General features: G+C 43.9%; 8 protein-coding genes across 8 annotated transcripts; 3 read left to right on the top strand and 5 right to left on the bottom strand.

Moving 5' to 3' along the window:
• Window positions 1–331: 331 nt before the first annotated feature.
• BYT42DRAFT_561672 (P-loop containing nucleoside triphosphate hydrolase protein) lies at window positions 332–2,326 on the bottom strand. Its single transcript, XM_051567391.1, has one exon. It carries the CDS (start codon window positions 2,288–2,290, stop codon window positions 500–502), a length of 1,791 nt encoding a protein of 596 aa, XP_051426721.1. The 5' UTR covers window positions 2,291–2,326; the 3' UTR covers window positions 332–499.
• A 208-nt stretch (window positions 2,327–2,534) lies between these two features.
• On the bottom strand, window positions 2,535–4,961 carry BYT42DRAFT_251704 (T-complex protein 1 subunit delta). Its single transcript, XM_051562710.1, has 10 exons — window positions 4,773–4,961; window positions 4,615–4,667; window positions 4,451–4,540; window positions 4,275–4,383; window positions 4,067–4,209; window positions 3,743–4,003; window positions 3,431–3,667; window positions 3,122–3,360; window positions 2,706–3,054; window positions 2,535–2,636 (listed from the first exon to the last, which is right to left on the bottom strand). Exons 1-10 carry the CDS (start codon window positions 4,870–4,872, stop codon window positions 2,622–2,624), a joined length of 1,596 nt encoding a protein of 531 aa, XP_051426720.1. The 5' UTR covers window positions 4,873–4,961; the 3' UTR covers window positions 2,535–2,621.
• A 129-nt stretch (window positions 4,962–5,090) lies between these two features.
• On the bottom strand, window positions 5,091–6,079 carry BYT42DRAFT_561670 (uncharacterized protein). The gene is made up of 2 exons (XM_051567390.1): window positions 5,724–6,079; window positions 5,091–5,659 (listed from the first exon to the last, which is right to left on the bottom strand). Exons 1-2 carry the CDS (start codon window positions 5,876–5,878, stop codon window positions 5,230–5,232), a joined length of 585 nt encoding a protein of 194 aa, XP_051426719.1. The 5' UTR covers window positions 5,879–6,079; the 3' UTR covers window positions 5,091–5,229.
• Window positions 6,080–7,265: 1,186 nt separating this feature from the next.
• Window positions 7,266–7,535, top strand: BYT42DRAFT_491154 (uncharacterized protein; the record flags this gene model as incomplete). The annotated part of the gene is made up of 1 exon (XM_051564051.1): window positions 7,266–7,535. One exon carries the CDS (start codon window positions 7,266–7,268, stop codon window positions 7,533–7,535), a length of 270 nt encoding a protein of 89 aa, XP_051426718.1.
• A 613-nt stretch (window positions 7,536–8,148) lies between these two features.
• BYT42DRAFT_611896 (uncharacterized protein) lies at window positions 8,149–8,706 on the bottom strand (the record flags this gene model as incomplete). Its single annotated transcript, XM_051571560.1, has 1 exon — window positions 8,149–8,706. The coding sequence occupies one exon, from the start codon at window positions 8,704–8,706 to the stop codon at window positions 8,149–8,151; it is 558 nt and encodes a 185-aa protein (XP_051426717.1).
• Window positions 8,707–9,284: 578 nt separating this feature from the next.
• BYT42DRAFT_611895 (actin interacting protein 3-domain-containing protein) lies at window positions 9,285–12,430 on the bottom strand (the record flags this gene model as incomplete). Its single annotated transcript, XM_051571559.1, has 5 exons — window positions 9,285–10,702; window positions 10,812–11,039; window positions 11,099–12,033; window positions 12,095–12,276; window positions 12,347–12,430. 5 exons carry the CDS (start codon window positions 12,428–12,430, stop codon window positions 9,285–9,287), a joined length of 2,847 nt encoding a protein of 948 aa, XP_051426716.1.
• Window positions 12,431–13,988: 1,558 nt separating this feature from the next.
• On the top strand, window positions 13,989–15,088 carry BYT42DRAFT_592579 (glycosyl transferases group 1-domain-containing protein; the record flags this gene model as incomplete). The annotated part of the gene is made up of 4 exons (XM_051570628.1): window positions 13,989–14,042; window positions 14,144–14,379; window positions 14,456–14,528; window positions 14,591–15,088. The coding sequence occupies 4 exons, from the start codon at window positions 13,989–13,991 to the stop codon at window positions 15,086–15,088; spliced, it is 861 nt and encodes a 286-aa protein (XP_051426715.1).
• Window positions 15,089–16,295: 1,207 nt separating this feature from the next.
• On the top strand, window positions 16,296–17,108 carry BYT42DRAFT_592578 (S-adenosyl-L-methionine-dependent methyltransferase; the record flags this gene model as incomplete). Its single annotated transcript, XM_051570627.1, has 3 exons — window positions 16,296–16,483; window positions 16,546–16,847; window positions 16,915–17,108. The coding sequence occupies 3 exons, from the start codon at window positions 16,296–16,298 to the stop codon at window positions 17,106–17,108; spliced, it is 684 nt and encodes a 227-aa protein (XP_051426714.1).
• Window positions 17,109–17,115: the final 7 nt, after the last annotated feature.

Here is a 17,115-nt window from a genome sequence, read left to right as displayed (position 1 = left end):
TTGTCACTTTACAGGTGCAGATATGCTTTGTCGTTCACGGTGCACTGTGTGGAACTTTTTACAGCATGGCAGCACGGGTCACTTCCGTGTATTCAATCAAACAAAAGAAATCGGCCATTGAAATCATGACGTCGAATTTCCCTTTTGGACTTGATGCAACAGAAAAAGAAAAAAAAAGGTTCCGTGTGATGGAAAGGAGTTAGTGAATCTTCAACCCACTTTGCCATCAAACGATAAGATAGTGTTTCCAAAATCACTTAAACGGTAGTGTACTGAATAACCATTCGTGTCACTATGCAAAAACACTCCCCCGCCCCATCAATAGTATTGTGGTTACCGATAAAGCCGCCATTTTATTGCTTTAAAATTGACTTGTCACTAACCTAGCCTAGTTGTCTACTATTTTGCTGAAAATGCCATGGAATATACAATAAAGATTTGAATGAATGAGAGTTGCAATGAAAAGTGTCATGAGTGACTGATATTTTTTTTTTCTAATCTAGGTTGTGGTTGTATTTCTTTTACGCTTAGCGCCTACCGCCGCAGGTGGTCCGTTCGACGCTGTGTTGGCCATGCCATCAAGATCGTCATCTTCCACCTGGATATTCTTGAGTTCTCGTAGAGAACGAATAAGCTGCTCCTGTTGAGATGTTGTAACAAATGGACGTTCGCCGGCTCCTTGGATTGCACAAGTGACAGGTTCCGTTTGCACTTCGTCGTCGGCGGGAGCGGTGGAATCCTTGAAATCGGTGACCTTCCAACCTCCGGTATCGGGATCTTCGTCTCCCACTTTCCATATTTGGTATCCATAGCCGCAGTCTTCCTCCAAAAACTGTCGTCTGCGTTCCGAAAAGCTCACTTCATGCGTATGGTCGGTCACCAACGTGTAAAATCGTGAGTAAAAACCCTTTTCGGATCGTTTCTTGGCACGCAAAATACGGCCTAAACGTTGGGCTTCTTGACGTCGAGAACCGAAATGCGAAGAAACTTGGATGAGGACCGTGGCAGCGGGAAGATCCAAACTGGTATCACCGATACGAGAAAGGAAAAGCGTACTGATCTGCTTGGCTCTTTGCACCCGTCGCGCCGCCATTTCCGACCATGAACCTGCTGTCTCAGTTGGCACATCGATCTGGAATCGTTGCAATAACTGACGGGCCTCGTCGGTCGGCGTGCCACCGTAGATGTAAGGTCGACCAATTTTTTCTGCGTATTGTTTCAAGGCATCAATATGATCACAGTAAACTAATACCTTATCACCCTTGGCTTCATGATAATGGATTAATCGCTGGCAGATCTGCATCTTGATAGGATTGAGAATGGCTAACAAACTCTTTAAGTGATGCGTATGTCCCAAGACGCTGCCACCTTGACCTTGCACGCTATCGTATTCCTTTCGAACGATGGACGGCATATCTACTTCCACTTGTGTACAAATGACTTTGGCGATGTAGCCTCGATCCGCCAACTCCTTCCACTTGGCATGGTATACGATAGGTCCCACAAGCGTCTCCAAGTCGCCAATCTTTTCATCTTCTCGAAGCATGGTAGCCGTCAACCCGATTCGAACCTGAGCCTTGATCTTGGTGATAGCCTTGCTAAAGTTCATGGCAGGTACGCAATGCACTTCGTCCAGAATGATCATTCCCCACTCGGTTTTGTCGATAAACTGGCTCATACGTTTACTGTCGGCTGTTCGATTCTTATTTTCGACCAGCATGGTATAAGTGGTGAAAAGGACACCAGCAGGGCCATTATAAGGCCACTTTTTAGCACCAGCAAACATGCCTGTTTTCGAAGCCATCAATGTCGTGAATTTCAAGAATTCCTTGGAAAACTGTTCGGCGGCAATAATCGTAGAACAAACAACAAGAATGGGCTTTTGAATAGCACAAGCTATCACGATCGAGGTCAAGGTTTTACCCGCACCGCAAGGCAGAACGATGATGCCAGAGCGAGCCACCGATTCCCCAGACTTGTCTGATTTCTTGATGACAGCATCCACGGCTTCGTTCTGGTAAGGCCGTACTTCGATTTCCGGTCTCAGTTCAAGATTCAGCATTGGTAGCATTTTGTCACTCTGGAAATGGTAATCGGGAAGAGCAGACGTTGGTTGCTGATGACGGTGAACATGCGATTTGACAGCATGCGACCTTTTGGCTTCTTTGTTCGGTGGTTCTTCAGCTCCACTTGAACCCTTTTGCGCCGCAGATCGCTTTTGGACAATTGCCAGCAATTGGCCCAATCGTTGCTGGCGATCTTGCTCATTGGAGGTTGTAGAAAAAGCCATGATTCACTCGAGTCACCGCAGCAAAAACGCAAAAACCTTCTGCAACTCGCAGCGCCCAAGGCACTGTTATCTGAAAAAAAGTCACATTTTAAGCGGAATCTGAAGTTGTATGGAATTTTGCTGGATTCAACCGTGCTGGCATGAACCAGTCATCCTTACGCAACTTATTCCCACTATGAATGAGCGCCATGATTTTCAAAGCCCATCTTGATATACAGTCATTCATCACTACGAATCAATAAGTCCACAAACAAAATAGATTCACAAAATAAAAATACAAAAAAAAACAATGCAGACAGTGTTATATTTTTTATTTGTTGGATGATTTGATTTATCGGCTCTGAACCTAGAACAGTGTAACATCTTCAGTTAGAACCTCTTTCATCATTTGATTTATGAAAATGAAAGCACTTACCAAATCATCAATCTTCAAAATCATCTTGACGGTTTCAGCGGCTAATTCAATGGCACTTGTGCTGACCAACAGAGGTTGGATGACGTTTTCTTCCAAGATATTGGTAATGGTACCCTTCTTCACGTTGATACCGGCAGTCTTCTCACCAAGAGCATGCTTGTTTCTCAGTTCGGTAACAATGGAGATTGGGTTCAAGCCCGCATTTTCGGCGAGAGTGGTAGGAATAACTTCAAGCGCTTCGGCAAACGCTTGGAAACAGTACTGCTCCATACCCTTCAAAGTCTTTGCATGGTCCATCAATCGCTGGGATACTTCAATTTCAGGAGCACCACCACCGGCAATCAAAGCTCTGTGAAACATCATGCTTATTAGGTTGCTTGAAGCAAAGAAAAATTCGATCAGTTGCTCCAACTTACTTCTTCTTCACAAGACATCGTACGACACAAAGAGCATCGTGAAGTGATCGGTGAGATTCCTCCAACACCAAGGAGTTGGCGCCTCGGCAAACCACAGACACGGTCTTTCCAGCGTGTCTCATGCCTGTAACTTTGACAATCTTGGAACCTGCGGAATCGACTTCTTCAATGAGGTCGGCATAACCCAGTTTATCATCGGTGAAAGATTCAACGTCAGCGACAGGCTTGCAACCAAGTGACTAAAAAGACATCCATCATGAGGATCAATGAAAGATCATCCCACAGCGCAACAAATAAAACCGTCCGTACCTTGGCGATAAATTCAATTTCGTCACGCTCAACATCCTTGACGACCATGATCTTGAGTTTGGCAAGGAAATGAAGTGATAACTCATTCACAGCATCACGGAGGATCGACTTTTGGATAAGCAATACATTACAGCCGCTCTTCTTGATCTTTTTGCACATATTTAACAGATATTGACGCTCTTCTTTGAGGATTTTATCCATTTGTCGGTAGTCATTCACCACGATTTGATTTTCCATCTAAAAATAGAGTCATTTTGTCGAGTCAGATCATCAAGTACCTTTGGCCAGGTCCCTAGCATAGGCAATACTCACATCAGGCTTGGGGGGAGATAACTGGAATTGAATGAGACCAATTTTGGCCTTTTCCATACGAATAGGGCCACCGGCAGATTTCACCACGGTTTGGTTCAAGACCAAACCATCCACCATTTCGGTATCATCAATAGTACCGCCAACCTTCTTTACTATGCGGACATCGTTCAAGTTAACGTTATCGGCCACATTGGGATCAATCACTCGAATGACTGCATCGACGGCAATGGGGGCAAGAAGTGTGGAATATTGTGAAACAATCTAACAATGCGTCAGCCCCAAGATGTCAATCATCTAGAATGATATGCGTCATGTAAAGCTCACCTTGGAGTTAAGGGAAGTAGAGGCCGCTTGTAACAAGGATTCGCGGTCGGCAAGGTCCAATGGGGTTGACATTTCGGTAAGGTACTCTACGGATTTGGCGGCTGCGCGCTGGAAAGACTCGGCAATAGTTGTAGGATGAATACCTATTTGAAAAGTTCGTTGATATCACTTGGTGTCCGTATAAGATGGGAAAAATTAGGTGACGTACCTTTGTGCAAAAGCTTCTGAGCAGCAGAAAGGAGCGAACTACATAACACAACAACAGAAGTGGTACCATCACCAGCTTCCACATCCTGTGCAGCTGACAGATCGACCAACTACAATTCACATTCATCAGTTACCGAGTACACAGACAGTTTCATCACTCGATGCCCTTTCAATTACCATCTTGGCCGAAGGATGAAGTACAGCCATATGTTTCAAGATAGTAGCACCGTCGTTGGTGATAACAACTTCACCGTTGCCGGTTTGGATCTGTGAAATAATAATGGGAAACCATCAGTTTCTTTCTCAACGTAATCTCGGAAACCATCTTTTTGTCTGCGTACCATTTTGTCCATGCCTCTGGGTCCCAATGAAGTTCTGATAGCATCACCAACAGCTACAAATCAATGATGACAATGTACGATCAGCATCATATGTTTTCATCAATGTATTTGACAGGCTGTCAAATAAGCTTTTCTTGCTTTCCCGAAGAAAATATTACCTTTGGCTGCGACGATGTTGCTCATACGAACTTCCATGGGCTTTTCCTTGTCGGTAAATCCGGAGCTCTTGGCCGGAGGCTTGGATGCTACTTCTGCCATTATCTTTGTACCGGGATGATGATGAAGCGGGAGGAGGCTAGTGAACGGTTGGTTCGAGGGGAAACGCGTTCAAAGAAAATTTGGGAAATCAAAAAGGGGGTCACACTTGTGACGTAGCGAGGTCAAAAAGAAAAAAAACTCATTGGAGCGGAAAATGAAAGTTTTGACAAATGTGTCCTTCACTGCATGGCAGCCCAATCTTGCAAAATCGCCTCGGTGCTTTCCTGACTTGTTTTGATAGATTAGATTTAAGCAATAAAACAGGAAACTTCAATGCCATAATTTTTAGCTGATAAGTGTGTAATAGGTACATAATGCAATGAGTTCATGATTTATTTCACAGCATGTATGGAGCTTTCAAGGCAGATTCCTATCTCGTAGTGTACGGAAGCTAGGCCGACGGTCGGGTTGCTGATACATACTTGTTCTGCAGACAGACACTACGGTCTTATTTCCTACATTTACGGAAACAGTGGCTAATCCGCTGTGATGAGTCGATCGAGGTAAAGTAAGAAATCGTGGCATTTTCCGTCGATCCAGATCGATACTGATATTGTTGGAAGCCTGGAAATGTTCGATCCATGATACCATCTCAATACAGCTACGAGCTCTCAACAGAAATTGTTCGCCCGTTTGCAGCCGTAATCGTAGCACATGTGGATACTTGCTATATTCGGGAGCCAGCCCTGAGTCTGCGTTTTGCATGGAATGCTGGGTCAAAGGTGTCGCATCACCTTGACGGTGATACATGCTGAGCAGAGTTCCTTGCAATTCGACATATAATTTTCTAAAAGAGGACATAGTTTGAGCCTGTTCAAATACATGCAATGAGACCTCTCTCAACCACTGACCTCCATGATCGATCTTTTGACTGTGTGGTTGAATTGTCCAGTTCTTTCTTCACGTGGATATAATCCATCTTGAACAATGTGCAAGTATATGCTGGTGGTAAATCATCCTCTTTTTTTGTTTGTGCATAAATTGATGAGCTTCGAGGTGATACCATTGTAGGCGTGGACTGGCTGCAAGAGGAAGTTGAACGAATAATATAATCCGATGCAGGCGTGTTCTGCGCTGATGCTACTTTGGCGATACAACCGCGGTTGGAGGATGAAGATAGCGCGCCAGATGGGTGATGGCCATGCTCTGCTCGCTCATCATTTCCTGATTTAAAAAATTGCAGCTTGCGCTTGGTATGTTGAAAGAGGGAAGCCATAAAGGAGAAAAGACGTAACTTCTTTTTCATTTTTCCCATTAAATTTTATGACATTCGAAACACGGGGGTTTTTTTCATGCAATGTTTCGGCATGCAAAAAGATGCATCCATCACAAGCTTCACATGTCGAGAGAGAAAAAGGCATGTCTGTAGCTTGGATCGAAATTATAGTACATAACATGCATTTTGCAACAAATGTAAATGTGTTTTCAACTACTGAAATCGAACGGGAAGCATTATCAAGAATCTTCAAGATCATGATCGTGGTCACCCGCGGAAGTTGGCAGAAGTTTAATAAAAGGGTTTCGCTTATACCCAGTCACTATTAAAAATGGTGGAAATGTTGGTTTCACCTCCTCGGCAACCAACCTTCAAGCGTAGTTGGTTATTATTTTACCTTGTAGGCCATCCACATCAAAAAGTAAGAAGTGGAAACTTGTGGAAAACTATTATTACAATGCATTCTATTTCGGTACACTTATGTTGCCTACGTTCATCCTTATGACAGCTTAGTGAATATACTATCGCATGCTTGATTCGTGTATCCATGTCGACAGTGAAAAAAAAAAAAAAAAAAAAAGAAAAAGTTGATTATCCAATTTCCCATGTCATATTGGGACGATAACTTCCAAAAAAGTGCGGGGTGTCGATTGGGGAAAAACTTCGTTCTAGCACAAAACAGTATTAAACTGCCTGCCCAAAATTTGGCAACACTTTATATCAGAAATCTTGGTTGACGATGCCGTAATTACTGTAATTACAAGCGAAATAACCGGATGGACTGCCTCATGGACGGCGAGTCCGGATCTCCCCGCACTGAATAAGTGGGAAATCATTTCTTTTGATTCTTATATGATATGTCAAAATGTATACTGATGAGCACAACGGTTGCATCATCAGCTTGATCGTATAGGTTATTTGGCAAAAATCGAATTTATCAAAGACTGGATACCACCATTTTCACGATATAAACTTCATCCATGGACGGAGGAGTTTTCCAGGTATCCAATAATATTCCACCAAAATTTTTGAACTAATGTTGCAAGTTCCAAGCATTCTTGGTTATGATTGGTTAAATCGGAAAGGCACACACATAGTTTAAAAAGCGAGGTAAGGATCATGGTTGACCAACCTCCACTCCTTCTTCTCATCTAATCTTTACTTCCAGTTTTTCATCATGGCTGCCTCTGCTACAAGAACCCAAGTATTGTCTCTTTACCGCGAATTTTTACGATACGGTAACCAGTTTTCTTCTTACAACTTTCGGGATTATGCCATTCGCCGTTCTAGAGATGCTTTCCGATCGCAAATCAACGAAACGAATCCCGAGAAGATCACCGAATGTATCCAAAAAGCCAAAAAGGAATTGGAAATGGTGCGACGACAAGCTACGATCAGCTCACTTTACAGCCGAGGTGATCGTTTAGTCATCGAAAAGCGAGTGTAAATAGAAAAATCCTTGACATCATAGAAAAAGAACCCAAATATTCTCAGAATGTCCAAACCATATGTTACTCCACTTTTTTTACGATCTCCTGTATTATTATTGTTTGAAAAAAGAAAATCAGCGAGCTTACCTATTGAATGCTGCTGCGCCCTTGGAGGAACAAATCTCGTAACTGTTTTGACCGTCGGAAAAATATAGGGCCCGGAAAAACCACGTTATTCTGTGTCACCTACCGTCGTTGGATGTAAAAAAGACTGCATTTCGGCGGATGTGAAGAGCCACTCAACGGAACAATGAGTCATCACATTTGACTAATGAGACTTGTCTTTGCTTCAGGCTATGCGATAGAGGTAGATCAAGACAAAAGGAAAAATGCGCAAATGAAAGATCATGGTGATAGGATGGCAGAAAAAACTGGCAACATTTTTGTGATTCTGTGGAAAGGCTAGATTAGGTAATATAAATATTCACATAAACAAATGAAATAAGAGTAAGAAGTAACCAGAAAAAAAAATAACTGTATACAAGAACAAGCAACAGAGTGTACAATGTTTGACGAGGCAAGCCTCATGTGGGTGGTATGGGGAAGGGTTTTCTTGTGACACCGGCGGGTTTAATACCACCGTTTCGGTAATTGTAAAGTTTCCAGCATTTGCCGTCGGTGCGCTTCCCATTCACGTTCAATTAATTCGTCTACTTCCTCCATGGTCGAACCGAGAATTAACTTGACCTGATCGGCCAGACCTAGTTTATGGCTCTTATCCTCCACTGGCTCCTCGTGATATATACATGTATCGATCAGGTGTGATTTTTTTACTGGGGTATATTCGAGTTTCTGATTAGGAAGGTGGCACCAGTCAGGTCGCGATAGGTCAGCTGGTGTTTGCGGTGTGGGAGGCAAACTTTCGTCATCGTCTTCATCCGTGCTTCCGTTTGTCGTAATTGTATTTGTACTGCGTCGACTGCTTCCTCCGTAGCTGCGATGACTCTTACGATCATCGGATGGGGATATCTCGGCAGAATCTCGACGACGAAGAATAAACGATGTCAGTCGCTGCTTAACTCCCATGGACGGGCGTCTGCTGACGTTATCGGTGGAGATAGTTATTGAACTGTGAGAGAGATAGCGTGCTAAGCCCGAGGAACGACGTTGAGGGGGGGAGACCGACATGGGATAAACAATGAGTTAAAATTATCAGGCACAGAAGGCGAAAAAAAAAGAGGTGGGATTACAGATTGTAAAATAAGATAAAAGAAAAGGAAAACCGAAAAAAAAAAGCGTTAAATCGATGATGTAAAAAATCAGTAAGAAAAGAAAAAGGTCTGTTTGTTGCCTTACTCCGATGAAAATTCCACATCATGCACGAATAGAAACTTCGGCTCTTTTCATTTTGCGGGTCCGCCGGAAAAGGCTTATTGCCTTTTCTAGGCAAGTCTCCCCCGTCCTTTTTTTTTACTTCCTATCGCTTCAGAAATAATGATTGGAAAAGAGCCAATCGCATGGTTTTCCCATATTCTAGATCAGAAACGATAAAAAGAAGAGGATTCTAGACATGTAAAGCAGTATTCAACAAAACACTATGGCAGAAACAAATTTTGAAACGATGCCAAAGGTTGACAATCACGCCACCAAAGAATCCTGAAAATCAAGCCTACTGCAAACCTTGATTCGATTCCACTACATACTCGCAATTCATAATAAAAAAAAAAACCAGAATAGACCGAATATATGGATGGACTCTGTTTTTTTTATTCTTTTTCATCATTATTTTTTTCTTCCGTAGGAGAATCTGCCGCGGCCGATTCTTCAGTTGCAGGTTCCAGATCTTCTTTACTTTCATTTTCTTCTCTTGATTTCTCTTCCTTCTCTTCCGCTTCCGTCTCCTTCGTGTCGGTCTCTTTCGCTTCCTCCCCTATCGCAGCTGCGGATGCTTGTTGTCGTTCGGTATATAAACGCTTCAAAAGATCCTGATCCTTTTGTTTTCGCAATCGGTCTATTTCCAAGGCGCCGCCTGTCTTCTTGAGCTTCTTGGAGTCCACAAAGTCCGTCAGTTCTTTCTCGAAATCATCAATGCGATTGGCTACTTCTCGTTGTCGCATCTTATCCGCTTGTTCCAACGCACGCAAGCGACGATCGTGATCTACATCGATGGTCGCTACTTGCTTCAGTACACTCGACATGCCTTCAAATCCTTCTTCTGCCGGCGCCACTCGGAACTCGCGCTTCACCGGTCTTGCCTTGACCTGATAAGCGTAAATTTTTTCCAGCTGCTCAAACACTTCCAACAGCGCATCCAGATCGTCTTTCATGTCCAACAGTAATCCCTCCTGTTCCTTCAACGTTTGTTGTTCCTTCACAATGGTTTGCAGCTCTTGTTCCCATGTCTTCTTCCACGTTGGCTTCACTTTCATAATATAATTGCCAAACTCTTCAATCTCTTGCGCCAGTGCCTTTCGTTCTTGAGCACAGTGCGTCATCTGCACTTCCGATGGACGGCACTTGCGCGTCGTAACATCCGTCTTGAGCTGATCAATGGTATCTTGAAGATCCTCTAGTCGTGCCGTGATTTTGTCGGAACTTGTCAAGAGTTTGTCCTTGCCCTCTTCAATGAATAATCGTGCAGCGGATCTTGCCATTTGCTTTTGCTGCGCATCTTGCCCCTGCGCTCGTAATTGCTGGGACTTGCTCTTCAATTCTCCAATCACACTGTCTGTTCCTTCCTGTAATTCATGCTGATATTGACGAAGGATAGCCATATCCCGTCGTAATGCATCCACCTGGTCCAGGTGTGATTTCAACTCCGTGACGGATAATCCAATCGCTGCGGAAGCCGCCGGCGATGTCGAAGCAAGCGATGCCACCTCAGTCTCGTCCACCGTTACGTCGTTGGACGGAGGTTCATTTGGTTCCTCCTTGCTCTCTTCTTCGTTGTCGGCAGTCGGCGTTTCTGTCACCTCCTCCGTCGTTACCAATGACGGTTTTTTGGCGGATAATAACTGGCGAACTTCATCCAAGACTTCCCGCGATGCCGACCCTTCGTGTATATCCTTTTTCAGTTGCTCCAATTCTTCCATGAAAATGCGTCTAAATTCGGCCATCTCTTTTCCTAATGCATTGGCCACCAGTTCTATCCGCTGTTTCTCATCTTCATTTGAACCGTCCTTGTCTGTAAAAAAAAAATACGCAACTTAAAATTCCTATCCTTTGCAGCGCTACTTGTGCCTGTTTCACGAAAAAAAAAACACTTGGGTCCATCGGGAAAAAAAAAGGCTTACCTGTTATATTGAGTGACAGCACACAGCTGTTTTTCACCTCGTCAAGATTTTCAAGTTCGTAAGAAACACCGATGGAGGGGTCTTTCACATAGATGCTGGGGAAATCATTCTGCCGCGAAGAGTAACCGAAACGCTCAATAAAAAGCATGCGTAACGCAGGCATGCTGATTTCCCCACTGTAGTACACCTTTTTCGTCTCGTTTCCAATTTGAAGGTACAATGTTAGACCTAAAAACCATCCGAATTCAGTATAACCTAGATGGTGGAAGCCGCATTACATAATCTACCTTCATCGGTTTTTTGACGGGTGCTTGTAGGTTCACTCGTCGTTGTTTGATCAGTTGATTCTTTGACCGTTGCGAGAGTGGATGATGGTGGTTCGATCTGATGACTGTGTGACGGTAGAGGAGGGACGGGCGGTGTGTCTGCGTGAGCACGTTTGGGAAAGTAGTCGCTGGCTCCATTCGCTCTAAACATGGAAGCGCGTCGTACAGAGGAACGCCGCGCCAGATTTTCTTGACGTTTCAAAGCCGCCAAAGCGCTCGCTGTGTTTGGTTCGTTTTCGTCAAATTCGGTCGATATTTTGGAAGATGAAGAAATCGAAGGTGCAAAGGCAGAGGATGGAGGAGGCGGTGGTGGTGGAGGAGGTGCTTGAACATTCAAAGGAGAATTCGGCAGCCGAGAACGGTTGTTGGTGGATGACGAGGAAGATCGTGAGGGTGATGGCATCCGCGTAGGTTGGAAAGAAGGCGATCCAGGTATAGGAGGTGAAGTGGGACGAGTAGAGGGACTGCCCGTGCGTGCGGGATAGTACTTCATCCGTGCAGATTCCGACGACGTCGACGGTCTAGGTATTCCAGCCACATATGGATCATAATCCGAAGGCGTCAATCGGCCGGAAGGAAGTTGAGGTGGCGAACTCGGTGGATAGTACGGTCGGGATCCCTGTGCTGGATTCTGCCCGGCCGAACCACGAGAGAGCGCAGCAGGCGGGACGTCACGATGCCACGAGTCAGTCGAGCGTACGGAGTCGTGCGAAGAGAGTGACGTTTCTCGCTCCCGTACTTGTAACTGCTGTTGTTTGCTCTTGAGACCGTGCAATAAGTGGACAATGACATCACGAATACGTGGCAAATGCTGATTCAAAGTCATGGGCGAAGCTTCGTCGTTCATGGCCAGTGCTACCGAGTCGCGCAGCTGACGTGGAATCCAGATCAAATCGCTAGTGTTTGCGAAGAGTAAGAGAAACAGAACATATCAACAAGTGTATATAGGCTGTTTACCTCATGGGCACTGAGACATCTTCAAATGCTCGAGATACGACATGAAACTGATTCTCTAGCGTTTCGTACAGATCAAAGATTTCCCCTGTGGTGACGTGATTTTGCGACCACATGGTCAGTGCTTCCAATAAAGCCTTGGTAGTTCGAAGAAGCCTGGTCACAGCAGGCTCAATTTCAGCAGACTAAACGGTAAAAGTTGAGACTCACGTATTTCACAGCATGTCCTGACATCTATAAAAAAAAAAAAGGTACCTTTCCTCTGCTTCTCGATCGGTTGACCATGTCCGGTCGTCGAGAAGCGGATGAAGCCGCATATCCTGAATTGTCTTGCTCCATTGAAGACTAGCAAGCTCTAACGACAAAATAATGAGATAATGCTTTCCGTCCTTGGAATAGAAGAATAAAGAACCGATCCAAAAAAAAAAATCACCCCTTGTGCTTATTCAGTGCAACGTGACGTTAAGCTTACCCAGCCAATCATCTCACAAGGCTTTGGCCTTTTGCATCTCATTTTTGTTTAAAATCAAAAAAAAAAGTCCTCATTCAATTGGCTTAGATTCCTTAAAAGTTTATCATCTGGAGGTACTGTACGCTACAAAGACCAATGGAACAGTTTTGTCAATTCGGTGATCTGTTTAACGCGTTAGCCTCCTCTTATAAGTCTAAGTTCAACTCTTACATATAAAACGTCTACATACAATAAATCACACTAGTGCGTGTGTATTCTTCTTTAACTATTGCCCTTAAACAATGATAGGTAAAAGGCCAAATGCTCATACTTGTTTCCTTTACCTTGTGTCGCCCGGGAAACAAAACCGATTTTGTAAGACACTGGGAGTTATCCAACCGGGTACGTAAACCCATGCTATCCGGCCAAACGACCTTGTAAAAATGCAACAGAGCTTGCTAATGTCTTCAACTGCAATTTTCTTACAATCATGGTTTATCGAGAGACGAAAAACGAATTTGTCTGTTGGCTCAGGTTGGGCAGATCATGACGGGTACACTATCCACGAAGGACCTTGTGATCAGATCATAAAACCATTTCCCATGGGTTTATTTTTAAGTGATTCATGGTTTTTTTTTATTTTATTGTAAAGACATGCAATTTCTGGATTGGGTGTACTCAGTAAGTGATACTCACAGCTTGGAAAAATAATATAAGTTAAAAGTTATGCATTCCAATGTCTTTCTTTGTTCATCTCTTTATCTGCTCAGTGAGCCAAAAGCTTACAACTGGTGGAACAAGGATGGGAAAGAAACAGAAAGCGGAAAATTTAACCATGGTTCAAATGCCGAGTCACAAAGTTTCCCTTGGACAGAAACAGAAAGCTGCGTTTTCTTTCTTCTCTTGACTGAATGCCGTGTCATCTGTGATCATCATGAGCTTTACCAACTTATCAGAAAGCGGCAACTTTTCTCTTGGTGGCCTCTTACTGGTCGTTTTATGCGTTTACGCTATGATCGGTCGACTGGTTCGCATATATGCATTTCAACAAGGCAGCGGCCATCCAGCATTACGTCCACGATTAGTGGTGCAAGTCGTAGTCCTGGGCGATATTGGACGTTCACCGCGCATGCGGTACCATGCTGTGTCACTTGCAGATGCAGGTTGTATGGTGGACCTTATTGGTTATGTAGGCAAGTAACTCGAATTCATATATTTCATGCATAATTGAGGAGATCAAAAAACACCCCCCCCCCAAAAAAAAAAAAAAAAGAAGACAAGGCTCACTGATATGGGGTTGCAGAAACACCGGTAGGAAGCCGTATCTCCACCAACCGCCGTATCCGTGTACGACGCATTCGACAACCATGGAGTGTCCCAGAAGGCTGGCCCAAACTCGTTTATCTCTTGTGGGCCCCTTTCAAAGCTGTCTTCACAGCGGTTCAAATGCTTTGGTTCTCTGGATGCATTACGCAATACCCCGACTTTATTTTTGTTCAGGTATGAAATACAACATCCTTTATAGGATGCGTAACCTAACGGTTCACATGGATCTTAAAGACTTTTTTTTTGAATTTCGTGCTTATCCATATATCAAATAGAATCCTCCTTCGATCCCTACTTTGGCGGTAGCGCGAATAGTCCAATTCTTCCGACAATCATGGCTTATCATTGATTGGCACAACTTTGGTTACTCCATTCTGGGAGTCAAACTGGGTATGCAACATCCGGTAGTCAAGTTTGCCAAATCGTATGAGCGTTTCTTTGGAAAGAAAGCGTACGCCCACCTTACAGTCACTGATCGTATGAACAAAGAATTGAGTGAATGGAAAGTCCAGTAAGTCGTCACCCTTATCAAGCATCAATGATGGGTTCTTCTCACGCGCCACCACCTTTCTTCTTTGGTCTCACAGAGGAAAGTTAATCACCTTCAAAGACCGTCCGCAATCTCATTTCTCACGGTTGACAATGGACAAAATGCATCAGGTGAGAGTATAATGATAACTGTCTGAAGATTGCACTTGGCTTATATCGTGGGTTGTTGATAGTTTTTGACCCAATTCCGCTTGGAAGAGATTGTTAAACGAGAAACCTTTGATGCGGCTAATTTTTTGGGCAAGATCGATCCGAATTCGACCATTTTGACCGAAAAGTTGCCCAATGGCGAAGTGATATTCCGTGCTGACCGACCGCGATTGATTGTGTCTTCCACTTCATGGACTGAAGATGAGGATTTCAGTATTTTGCTGAAAGCAGTAGAGAACTATGAACGTGACGCGAAAGAAAGCGATCCCAAATTATTGTTCGTCATCACCGGTCAGGGTCCTTTGAAATCCATGTACGAGGAAAAGATTTCCATGATGAAGCTGAACAAAACGCGTATTGTAACGGCATGGCTCGAAATGACGGATTATCCACAACTCCTGGGAAGTGCCGATTTGGGTATCTCTTTGCACACCAGTTCAAGTGGCATGGATCTGCCAATGAAGGTTGTTGATATGTTTGGATGCGGTCTTCCTGTGTGTGCTGTTGCATTTGAATGGTAATATGATTGTGCCTGAATCGGTTGAAATTGGGTTTTTGCTTATCAAGATGATCATTTGTAGTCTTGATGAATTGGTGACCGACGGAAAAAATGGGCTCGTATTTAATAACAGCGGAGAACTTTCGGATCAACTAACGGTAAGTCCGATGAAGCAGGAAAGCTTCTTACCTTATTTAATAGGTTGTTTTGTTATCGCTTGCTAACGGACAACGATGCTTTTAGGAACTGTTTGTTACTCATCCATCGAAACTGGAAACCATACGCAAAAATGTTTTGGAAGAATACGCCAATCAAACATGGCAGAAGCAATGGGCGAGAATCATTGGCGACATGTTTCCTCAGCAAAATTCGTAAACAGTAATTGTACTCATATTTAGCATCAGTGAATCTTTTGTTACGGTGATTTTTGGATGTCAATCGGTAAAATGGTTGCACAAAACCCAGATAGGAATATTAAAACAAAATTCACCCTTCCAGAATGGAACAAACGATTGGCGGCATTGTCGGATCTGTCGCCGACGCTGAGGCACCGGGGATGATGGAGTGGTTCATAAGAGAAGCAGGATATGTCGTGTCACATAAGATGATTAAATGAGCTTGTGTTTTGATGCTCCCTTTTTTTTATACCTCTTTTACTTTGGGTCTTGCAACTTGATTGACTCGCAGCTTACTGAATTATGGGTAATCAAGCCAGTCGAGTCATCCACAAGAAAAAAGAGCGGACCAAAAAAATCAAGCAAACACGTCGACGGAAACACAGCGGAGTCAGCTCAGAAGATCGATCTCATTTTTCAGGCACCGTGTCGCAAGCAAGCAGCGCGTATTCGCATGGAGACTACGATTGGCTCGAAGGAACCCATACGCGTGCTCGACCGACGATATCTTCATCGAATAGTACAGAAACGTCCATCATCGGAAACGGCTCGATCAAAGCATCCAGCCGAATCACCACTGTGACGTCGTCGTCATCAACTCATCGGTCAACAGAGGCGGTCCTTGATCTTGGCAATGGGCTACCATATCCCATGGTTCGGGGTCACGAAGAACATCGGGAACAAGACCGATTACAACGACAGGTATGAACTATCATTGCCCTTCCCTGTTTGATACTAATGCTCTTTATTTTGTTCTCCATTGACCATTGTTAGCATTACTTGCTCAAAAATGCACGAAAGGCGAATGCTGTGACATCGATTCCGGATCACAGCATGATCGTCGATGTCGGCACAGGCAACGGTATATGGGCTTGGGAGATGGCCAACGAGTTTCCGAGCTGTCAAGTAGTGGGCATTGATAGGCGAAAACCCTCCGAACAAATAAGTCGGTGCAGCAATCTATCCTACATCGAAGCCAGTATTTTTGAACCGTGGCCTTTGGCAGATAATTCAGTGCATTTGTACGTTCTTCCACCGAAGGGTATAATTTCGGTTGGTCTAATTTGGCATTATCCATGAACAGCATCTTTCAACGGAACATGGGACAAGACATACCAAAAGAGAAATGGCGTTTCATCCTCACGGAGATGCATCGAGTACTACGATCAGGGGGTGAGATAGAATTGCTGGAGCCTGATCTTTGGCATCATAATCCCGGCCCTGTGCAGCAAGCTTTTGACAAGTTCTTTCAGGACCTTTGCATCGAAATGAGCATCAACTTCACCTTTACCGAATCGTTGCAGCAGGACATTCAAGAGGTCGGTTTCCAAAACGTTCAACAACACTCCTTGGATATTCCTATCGGTGAATGGCCACAAGATCCAGGTATGCCCTCGTCTATCAAGCGTTATCACCCCATTCTCACATGTTCATAACCTGTTGGGTTCAATAGAATTAAAGCAGTTTGGATTTATGAACAAAGAAATTCGCAAGAGTTTTCTCAAAAATAGAAAGCCATTCTATACCAGCAAATGGGGTTTCACGTCTGATAAATTCGATATCGTGCTTCAGGAGCTTATGGATGAGTACGATGAATATCATGGATTTTCTAGATTCAACTGTTGGACAGCTAAAAAAGTAATGTAATAGAAAG

Source organism: Radiomyces spectabilis, assembly GCF_025331425.1.
Source record: "Radiomyces spectabilis strain NRRL 2753 chromosome Unknown BYT42scaffold_3, whole genome shotgun sequence".
Taxonomy (NCBI): Eukaryota; Fungi; Mucoromycota; class Mucoromycetes; order Mucorales; family Radiomycetaceae; genus Radiomyces; species Radiomyces spectabilis.
The sequence above is the reverse complement of the archived record's forward strand: the minus strand, read 5'-3'. Positions and strand labels throughout refer to the sequence as shown.